General features: G+C 33.2%; 1 protein-coding gene across 1 annotated transcript; it reads left to right on the top strand.

Moving 5' to 3' along the window:
- Window positions 1-1,073: 1,073 nt before the first annotated feature.
- LOC117113842 (dynein light chain roadblock-type 2-like) lies at window positions 1,074-9,289 on the top strand. The gene is made up of 4 exons (XM_033257296.1): window positions 1,074-1,164; window positions 3,503-3,578; window positions 7,411-7,578; window positions 8,120-9,289. Exons 1-4 carry the CDS (start codon window positions 1,111-1,113, stop codon window positions 8,164-8,166), a joined length of 345 nt encoding a protein of 114 aa, XP_033113187.1. The 5' UTR covers window positions 1,074-1,110; the 3' UTR covers window positions 8,167-9,289.
- Window positions 9,290-11,462: the final 2,173 nt, after the last annotated feature.

Here is an 11,462-nt window from a genome sequence, read left to right on the forward strand (position 1 = left end):
GGGCGACTGACTTAAAAAGTTATTATTTCGGACCCTATAGAAAAATAAATGCCTTAGGAGCCAATATTTCCTTCAACAATTTTTTTTAAAGGAAATAATGGCTCCTTCGGGGTCTATTTTCTATAGGGTCCTCAGAACTTGACTATAATTACATAATAGTGCCGATAAAGTAACAGTCCAGTGTGATGTTTGCATGTGTTTACAGTAGTTGTTTTTTTTTTCTTTCATGTTTATGCCAGATCTGAGCAAGCTTAATTCAAACACGTTAAGTGTATAGGACTAAAATCGTTTAGTTCATCTGTAATTCATTTACATAATTAATATATTCTCAAGATACTTTAACATGTTGGCGATCGAGTAATGGGTTGAAAATATATGAGCAGGGAAATTGATGAAAATTTTAAAAAATATTTATTATTTTTTTATTAATCCAGATTTTTGCAATTTGCAATAGGTCTATCATTTGTGTGTTTCATCCCTCCTTAAAATGGTAAATGCAAGATTGTTTATCAATTGTCCGGAGTCTCAAGTAGAACATTCATCTATTATGCTATCCATAAATAATGTCTGTACCATAAATTAAAATATAAGTGGGATGTTAATTTGTTTTCATGAATAATATCATCAATTATAAATTTATCAGATCCGATCTTGTTAAGAAATTTACATACAAGAAATTTATTATTTTCATGAGGGCATAAAGGTCTGAGTATTAAATCTTGCTTTAAAATTTTGAGCCTAATTTACTTCTCTGGTTTTTGTTTTTAAAATAAGTCGTAAGTTGGATATTTAAAATTTAAATAAGAATCATGAGATGATTTACTGACTACTGTGATTAGTCGAATTAAATTAGCATTGCTTTGATTGTTTTCTGTTTAAATAACCCGTGTTATATTACCGGTGGTATAAGCAAAGGATTCATGCAACAAATATTGTTGTACATTTCTTATTTAAATTGTCTCCATCTGAAATTATATTTGGATTTTTTTTTTGTAAAAACAATATTAAAATTACTGAATCTATGGTATATACCGTAATCTTCCAAGAGAAAATTATGGAATGGAGAGAGGGCGCTAGAGAATAAACTGATAGGACGTCAAACATTTACGCATGCGTACTTTGAAACCGTTCCGTAGCAACGAAGAAGAGAGAAAAGAAAACATGGTAAAAGAATAGATTTTTCTTAATTTATCATTATATGAATACTCCAAATCTGGTATATAACCTTTTGAAATTTATATTTAGTTATTATATTGCGGTAAAAGTGTATGATTATAACTGATACTGAACGAAATAGCTGATATTTCTGGAGTGTAGCGCTACACCCACTTTTTTGCGGTTGACACAGCCTGTTCCATAGCCTGCTAGCTTGGCGGTGGTGGTTGCAAGAGCTAGACTGGGCCCTAGGCCTAGGCCTACCCTAGCAAATCATAATTTCCCATCAACATAGTCACAGGTCTAGGCCCCTATCTACTCAATTAATTTATACAATTATTTTCTATCCTTTAGACTATGGACTAAGCTGGTTCTTGTTTGAGAAAGGCCTAACCTAGCTAGCCCTAGGATAGTTGTTAGGCTAAAAAAACTTTTTGATTTAGGCCTAGGCTAGCTAGCAGGCCTACTGTACTGTAGGCTATAAAAACCACATCATCATAGTTACCAAGCGTCCCGCATCGTGTGGGACATTTTCGCATCTCAAAGTGATTTTGGATGAAACTCGAATTTAGCAGAAACATATGCGTGATCATAAATTTATCATGCATTTAGAACAAGTCTTTGCGTAATAATAACAAATTAATATCACAATTTCAGAGGAAAATGTACAGTATTAAAAATTATTGTAAATTGCTCTGATGTGTTAGTAAAAAATGATCATTAATAACAGTATGTGCTTATTAATTTTTTGTTTGAGTAATGGCATGTTTGAGCCAGAATGATCCATTTGTCATTATTGCTGTTAAAATTTCATTTATGCATGAACCAAAATAACATCAGTAGGGCCTAATTACCTGGACGTTTTGATCACCATCCACGATCTTTTTCAACTGTCGTTATTAGTGTGGAATTTTTCTCAATTTAGTCACTTTTGTTTGTACAAATAAAACTGCAAGGTAGTCGTGTATATTAATAAATATTGTTAAGGAATACAAAAATTATTACTACAAGATTTTTATTATTGTCCAATATTTATTATTAGTCAAAAACAATTATTTTATATTTGATTTATTTAGGCCTACATAATGCACACAATAAACAATTAATTTAATTTAATTAACACAAAAATATCTTTCCTAACACCAACCGCCTTCAACAAATTTTAATTAGATATCAATACCAATACACATCTGTAATTTGTGAACCCACTAAACACCAGTGGTCTGAAATTGCTAGTAAATGGTGCGATGGTGCTCATTTTTTCTGACTTGTATTATACTGTATTGCTTTCTTATGTACAGTAGTAGCATTCTTCAACCAAGGCATTAACATACTGTATCAGTATATATTTTGTGTTTTACTTACATTTAATATTCATTATTTTAAATTGTACTTGGCAATGTGTGTGAAACTCACAAACAATTTCCATTTTTATACTTGTATCTTTTTATGGACAAGTCAATGAATCTTGAATTATGCTTTAAGACCAGCACTTTTTTTTTTTTAGCTCCGATAAGGAGCTTTAGGATTACCCGGCTAATTGATTACTACATCTTTTTTGTGCTGCTTGCTTTAATAATATATTTTTTGTATAGGCGACCGTTCGGGCCAATATACTTATAGTGCCTCTATTATAATTGCCCTCATCAGAGCTTTCAAGATTTATTAGTTTTAGAGGATTCTGAACACTGATACATCAGTATATATCACATCCGATGTTGATAGACTAATTGATTAATTAATTTTTGCTGTACTCTACAAATATTTTGTCAGTGTCACTCCAAGTTATAATCCCACATATGTTTCATGACTGATCTGAGTTTTGTTACGATGTTTAAAGTAGTAATTGCTCATCACTAATGGATAGGGCCTCTGCATACATGCCAAGTTTGAGAGAAGTACTGGCTTGAGATTTTGCCCCAGAAGGGACTCTAATATCCGTGGGTCCAGGGCCTGAATAGGGGCTGGAAATTTTTTTAGTCTGGCGCAGGATGGCTTGAGGTGGGATCACAAACTTTGAGTCCCCCACCAGATGCAGGAGATTTGGTAAGTATATAATGCCTCTGTGATGTGGATATTACAAAAGGTAGTGAGTGCCAATCTTAAACCTGATGCATCTTTACTCGGACACGATGGAACCAAGCTTGCCAACTTTTACCTTGCACACGTCATGTGTAAATCCCTGTCCAGACTATAAAGTTTTGTGTGACATACCTAAATATGGTCTGAATATGCCTAAATATGGTCTGAATATGCCTAAATATGGTCTACAGTAAATATGCCTAAATACGGTCATAATGAAATATTAACTTTTTTTCCATATTTCTGCTCTTTTCTTGTACCTTAGTCTGAAGTTGAAGAAATCCTGAAGAGAATTCAGTCACACAAAGGTGTAATTGGCATTATTATTGTCAATCAAGAAGGTAAGACAGAAACCTATCAAGTTCTTGGAAATTTTAATAAATTGTGACTACCTGTAGGTCACAAGTACATAATGTCTTCAAGATCAACCCTGGTACACACTCTTTACGACGGTCGTACAACCGTTGCTAATTTTGCAATTAAAAGCAACCCTCAAGTAATTTTCAAACGGATTTTAAGGTGTTTGATTATTAATATATTTTTTATACTGTAAAACCAGAAAATTTCGCGGCACGAAACTTTTTGTGAATTGATAATTTCAGCCGTTTTCGCGACATTAAACTTTTGCGAATCGCAATAGGCCTAAATTTTATTCATGAGAGGAATACCATACAATAGCTGAAAATATCGTTTCGTGAGTTCTAGGCCTAGGTAAGATAGGCCTACAGCCACTGTCTAGGCTAAGCTAGGCCTAGGCTAGGCGTCTTAAGCCTGCAGCCCTCAGCTGGAGGATCAGGACTTAGCTGGCCATCCAGCACAGTTAGGAGAGAGACAAGTTTACACACATACAGTACTCACTCATACATACGATATTCCTAAATGGTATTTAATCATCCTACAATGAACAATGTTTATCAAAACATGTGTTTTATTAACAGATTATATTCTTACACATTGATTGATGATAACTGAACATCGTGGTATGTCATGGTGTATGAAAATTTAGTTTTTATTTCAACTTCTTAGTATACACTGCAGAGTGGTTGCACAAGTATACTTACTGAGTAGGTTAGGATAGGCCTAGAATTTACGAATTTTTCAAGCTCAGCATCAGAAGCTAAGGTCAGAATATTGATTCAATAATTGAAATACTGTACATTCTATTAAAAAAAAGTTTATACACATTTAATAAAATTCACCAAAATAATTAAAAATACAATTTTTAAAATGCTGAAGTTGTTAACTATTCACAAACATGTTGCAATTTGTGGGGATTCCCCATTTAGACCTTGGCCTTATTGCATCGTCGTCGGCGAGTTTAGGCCTTGAAATACCAACAATTCTTGCTGTTTGAATTAATTTTTAGTGTAATTTAGTGATTTATAATGACCAAAACCTCGTTTCTGAAACTGATTCGACATTCACGGTGATCAGATAGTACTCTACCAATCTTTTTTGAAACATAGAAAATGTGACCTGAAAATTATTCGTAGTATAAAACTTCCCGAAATTCGCGAAGGTTAAATGCGCGCGAAATTTCCTGGTTTTACAGTAGTCTACTTTTATTTTTTTTATGTTTTTTGTACAACTCATATTACATATTGTAATATCTAAGTAAATTTTAAAAATTTCTAATAAGCTAAATTCTATTGTTTTTGCCATTCTTATAAATTAAAATAGAAAAATTCTCTCTTTCGACAGAACATGTTGTAACGAATTCATAATTTTTTTTTAATTTTAAAAACTCTTAACAAAAAATTTGAATAATTGCTCATTTTTAAATCAATTTTCCATAAGACACAAATATTAGCATTTTTTTTTTTTTTTTGCTGATTAAAACACTTTATAGTTATTTTTTTGATTTAATTAATTACCTTATTCTTTGCAATATGCAAAGAATAACACATTTAATGCAGATAGATCAGTTACTGTCTCTTATACACATCTAGATGTGTATAAGAGACAGGAATAGGGGCTGGAAATTTTTTTAGTCTGGCGCAGGATGGCTTGAGGTGGGATCACAAACTTTGAGTCCCCCACCAGATGCAGGAGATTTGGTAAGTATATAATGCCTCTGTGATGTGGATATTACAAAAGGTAGTGAGTGCCAATCTTAAACCTGATGCATCTTTACTCGGACACGATGGAACCAAGCTTGCCAACTTTTACCTTGCACGCGTCATGTGTAAATCCCTGTCCAGACTATAAAGTTTTGTGTGACATACCTAAATATGGTCTGAATATGCCTAAATATGGTCTGAATATGCCTAAATATGGTCTGAATATGCCTAAATATGGTCTGAATATGCCTAAATATGGTCTGAATATGCCTAAATATGGTCTGAATATGCCTAAATATGGTCTGAATATGCCTAAATATGGTCTGAATATGCCTAAATATGGTCTGAATATGCCTAAATATGGTCTGAATATGCCTAAATATGGTCTGAATATGCCTAAATATGGTCTGAATATGCCTAAATATGGTCTGAATATGCCTAAATATGGTCTGAATATGCCTAAATATGGTCTGAATATGCCTAAATATGGTCTGAATATGCCTAAATATGGTCTGAATATGCCTAAATATGGTCTGAATATGCCTAAATATGGTCTGAATATGCCTAAATATGGTCTGAATATGCCTAAATATGGTCTGAATATGCCTAAATATGGTCTGACATCCAGTGATGATCAGAACCTCCCTGGTCAGTATACTTACTGAGTAGTTTAGGATAGGCCTAGAATTTACGAATTTTTCGAACTCAACATCAGAAGCTACGGTCAGAATATTGATTCAATAATTGAAATACATTCTATTAAAGTTTATACACATTTAATAAAATTCACCAAAATAATTAAAAATACAATTTTTAAAATGCTGAAGTTGTTAACTATTCACAAGCATGTTGCAATTTGTGGGGATTCCCCATTTAGCCCTTGGCCTTAGGTCTGCATTGCATCGTCGTCGGCGAGTTTAGGCCTTGAAATACCGACAATTCTTGCTGTTTATTGTTCATTATCAACTTTAAAAAAGTTGGAATTAATTTTTGGTGTAATTTAGTGATTTATAATGACCAAAATCTCATTTCTGAAACTGATTCGACATTCACGGTGATCAGATAGTACTCTACCAATCTTTTTTGAAACATAGAAAATGTGACCTGAAAATTATTCGCAGTATAAAACTTCCCGAAATTCGTGATGGTTAAATGCGCGCTAAATATCCTGGTTTTACAATAGTCTACTTTTATTTTTTTTTGTTTTGCTGATTAAAACACTTTATATTAAGAATTGTTTTTTTGATTTAATTAATTACCTTATTCTTTGCATTATGCAAAGAATAACATATTTAATGCAGATAGATCAGTTATTGGCAGCCATTGACAGACAATCTAGGTGACATGTTATTACATCTCATGATTTTTATATCGTGTACGTACATTACATCATATTTGACAGAAATTTGTGTATATTTTTAAATTATAATTTTATCTCTACCCTGTATACGAAAATATAATGTTGAGGATTTTTTTTTAATAATCAACAAAGATATCAACAGCAGACATAAAACAAACAACTTTTTGGAAAATCATAAACATATATAAAACAGCAACCGTAAAAAGAGAATACCCAATGGTTTTGTGAAACTGATGTGATTTAGGCTTTGTTCACACTCAATTTTTGTGTGACATGATATACTGAAGTGCATAAATCACTGATATCTTTACAGAAAATTGATCGTGTGGACACACTTTAATTTGGCATTTGCTAAGTTTTGTGAAACTACTGGGATATAAAGCTTTGTCTACAATATCATAACAAGTTTTATGTGAGAAATTTCAGGGATCTGCCCATACTGATGGGATGACGCATCATCGATATTTCCATATATATGGGCAATATATTTTTCAATGAAAATTGATAGTGTGGACATGCTGTAATTTGCTTATGGGTTTTGTGAAACTGATGGGATATTTAATATAAGCTGTGTGAACACTATTAAGTTTTATGTATCAAATTTCTGTGATCTGTGTATACCATATATGGGTGTGACATGACATCATCATCTCCAGATATAGGCAAATCACAGATATTTCTCACAGAAAATTCAAAGTGTGGACACCTTAATTTGCTGAGTACAGTGAATACTTATGATTATCTCTTGCCAAGGTATTCCAATTAAATCAACAATGGACAATTCAACGACAGTCCAGTACACCGGCCTGCTTCACCAGCTTAATGCAAAAGCTCGCAGTACTGTGCGGGAGATTGACCCACAAAATGACCTGACATTTTTAAGGATTCGGACCAAGAAGCATGAAATAATGGTTGCTCCTGGTAAATATACATTTTTTAATAGATTTTTTTTTTTCTTCTTTTTTTTTTGCATTGTGATGTATTGGAATTAACTGATTACTTCATAAGATAAATAGATATATTTTGAATATAATATGATATTGATACTGCGATACTAAAACCTGGCAACTACATTATGTATGCTATCGTGAACTTGTTTCGGATTCAAACCAAGAAACTTGTAATATTAATAGTCAATCCTAGAAATGAAGACATTTTCTGCACTAAAATATTTTTAATTAATTTTGTTGTTTCATAGGATAAATACTGTAACGTTTGTAATGGTGATAATATATCAATAATAGAAAATATTCTTACTATTTTTGCTGTTGAATTGAAGTTCTCTGTTTTTTTAGAAATGCAATTTACTTATGTGTGTTCCCCAACACTCACCTCTCCCCAATGATACTACACCATTTGATTTGCTTTATAATTAGATAATTTCTCTTTATAGACTGAAAATATATATTGTACTACTACAGTATGAATTCTATATTTAGTCATATTTATTATTAATTTGCAGATAAGGAATACTTCTTGGTTGTTATACAAAATCCGTCTGAAGGATAATTGCCAGACTTGTTACCCCGGGAAACATTGCAAGATCTGCATAAGAATTGTATATAGAACTATATATTAAATTAACAATGAAATAGATTGCAGAAAATTCACAGGGGGATAAAATCAAATAATAAGGCGGTGATCAACTTTGGACTCATTTTTAATAACATCACTGAATATTGTTGAGTCACAAAGTGTATTGCCCTAGATTAACATTGTAGGGGAACTGTTGCAATCTGCTTGAGATACTTTCTGCGAGGGCTGCACTTGTGTCAGCCTTGCTTCAAGTACTACAAGTGTATATTTCAAAGGATTTTTCCTATAAAACTGATAAATATACAGTGTTTACATTTTTTGTAATGTATTTGCATTATAGTTGAAGTTAAAAAATACTGTAGGTTTGTTGTGTATATTGAACAAGTACACTACCCATCATTTTATTCAACATTTCTAGAATATTTGATTGGTAGTGTTATTGCATTTGATGTTTCTTCTTCTTTTTTCCCCTTTTCTATTAATATTTCAGATGTACATTCTTTCAAATTGCACAATTTACACATACCGTATTGCATGTTTAATGTAATTTGTTTTTATTGGCTTGTAAAATCTTCAGAAAAAATAAATTCAACTTTTTGATGGTCATATATATACAGTGCCTGTATGATTTGGTTCTGGTTGTGATGTTCTGATGGTTATGAGAATACAGTAAAGTATACAGGTCTCCCTCCAATTAAAGACCACTTTTGTGACTGAGGTTTCCATGATCTTTAGCAGCTTTGTTCTGTATTTATAATAGGAAAGGCAGAAGACATTTGTTAATTTGGGACCACAGAAAAGTGTTATTTATTGGAAGGGTCTTTAATTAGATGGAGACCAGTATTACATATAATAAACTTTAGTGATAGTGATCTCCCAGCAACAGAGTAAGTTGCATTGCTTACTTACAGTACAGTACAATTGGAAATCTGTTCAATCTTTTTAAAGTTAACTGGAAAATAGATGACAGATTTTGTATAGTGTGTGTTGCTATATTTCAATTAAGTTTTAACAGACCAAATAAATTTAAATTTTTTTGTTATTCATACAGTACATAGGTATATCCTTTGCGACAATAAAAAAAAATATGTCCATACGATTCTCTGTTAAAGAGTTATGATTCTTTAAGTAACATGACCTCCGAAAAAAATGGCCAGCATGCTATATATTCGGTCAAACAGTAAAATAATGGCAATGGGTGCATTAATAACACTACACAAAATTGGTCTTTTATTTTTCAGTTAAGTTTTCACAGGCTAAACAAATTATCATTTTTTTTGTATTCATACAGTACATAGATACATCCTTTGCGAACATTTTAAAGAAAAAATATGTTGATACGACCCTCCGTTAAAGAGTTATGATTTTTTAAGTAACTATGTTATTTCTATTGGTTGCGCTTCCCTGCTCAGCACTGTTTGTCATCGACCAAAGAGGTCTACCGCAGCATGAAAAGGCGTATTAGGCATAATTAAGCCTGACCCTTGGTTACCTGATTGATTTCTGAAAGAAAAAGCTATTTTGAGGTGTGATGGATTTGTAAAAACAACAGTATTTTGCGGTATAAGACCATGCTATTTACAGCATACAGGCAGCGATGTCGGGAACATGTGATTAATCTGCAGCGGTATAACCGAGGATGATTTACGCCACCTACAATTATATATTAATTCTGCTAATCGCCACCAAGCGTAACTTCTCTCCTCTGAAACCGCTGTAAAGTAGCATAATTTGAAACCAACGTTAAAACCAAAAGTAAGAGTCAAACAATTATTTAACCAATCAGAAAATATTTATATAAGATTACATACTTAAGCAACCGCCACTTATTTGTGTGTTTTGCAGAGAGTCGTCACTCTGAAGATAATGTTTGTGTAATGAGCATCGAATTGTAATTGGTTGATAAAATAGAAAATTTCTCGTATCGTATCTACAAACACGATGCTTATTTTCAACTATGATCAGTGGCGTAGAAAAATATTTTTCATTGGGGGGATGATTGGCGTGTTGGCCAGTGTCGTAACAGGCGCGGGGGGAGGGGGAAGGGAAAACTTCCCCTCCCCTGACAGTTTTTACCGGGCTGACCAAGCCCACGTACCGGGCTGGGTAATAAGAGAAAAGAAAGAGGGGAGAGGGAGGGAAAGAGAAAGAAGAGGAAAAGAAAAGGAAAGAAAAATAAAGACAAGAATAAAAAGGAAGATATCATAATGACCAGACTCACAACACCCTGCAACCCCTTCTCCACTTCAAATACTGTCATAACTCCTTTGATCTACGCTGCCCGATGGCGTAACCACTGGGGGACAAGGGGAAAATATCTATCTTTGAAAAATCTTCCCCACCCCTTTATAAATGCCCTTTCATCCCCTGAAAGTGCCTAAAAACTCAAATTTCGTGCGCATTTCTTGTTAACATGGCCCAATTTCCTCTAAAATTTGCACATTTTATGGAGTTTTGATCAATTCCAACGAAATTAGAATTAAAAACACCGGGGGACAAGGAGGATATATCCATCTTTGGGAAATCTTTCTCCACCCCTTGACAAATGCATCCTCTGAAAGTGCCTAAAATTCTCAAATTCTTTGCGCGCATTTCTTGTTACGGTAGGCCAATTTCCTATATAAATAAATTGCACATTTTAGGGAGTTTTCATCAATTCCGACGAAATTAGAATTAAAAACACAAAAATATTTTGTGCGCTTGGCGCGCATTTTTTAGGGCTTTTTTAGTTTTATCCTTTTAAGTTATTTAAACACATAATAGCAAAGAGTATATATAGAACAAGAGAGCCAACAACGCTCATTGAGAGCGTAAAAAAACGATACGCTCTACGCAGCTAGTGTAGGACGCCAACTAACGCTTGTATGTGTTTTATTACCCAGTACTCCACCGCGCACGGTAGGTTTGTCTGTTTATCTGTAAACTGTATAGATATTGAGATACTGTACTTTTGTTTTCTGCTTACTGAGTTTATAGCGGGCGTACTTCTACCGCGCTGCGCAGCGCTGCACTGGGTAATAAAAAGAATATACAACCGTTAGTGGGCGTCCTACACAGGCATGACGTTTTTACGAACGGGAAATAATAGTCCCAAACTCAAGAAAAAATTTAAGATAGATCATTTTAACCTAAAAGAATTGCCTCAATGTGTATAAATGGTGAATGAATATGTTTGTAATAAATAAAACCATGATGGAAATGCTTATACTTAGTTTCAAACACACGTGTGTGGCCTATATTATAAATAAGATAAGCCCTATGTCGTATTG

Source organism: Anneissia japonica, unplaced genomic scaffold, assembly GCF_011630105.1.
Source record: "Anneissia japonica isolate Jap-2015-1 unplaced genomic scaffold, ASM1163010v1 scaffold694_len1028156_cov167, whole genome shotgun sequence".
NCBI lineage: Eukaryota > Metazoa > Echinodermata > Crinoidea > Comatulida > Comatulidae > Anneissia > Anneissia japonica.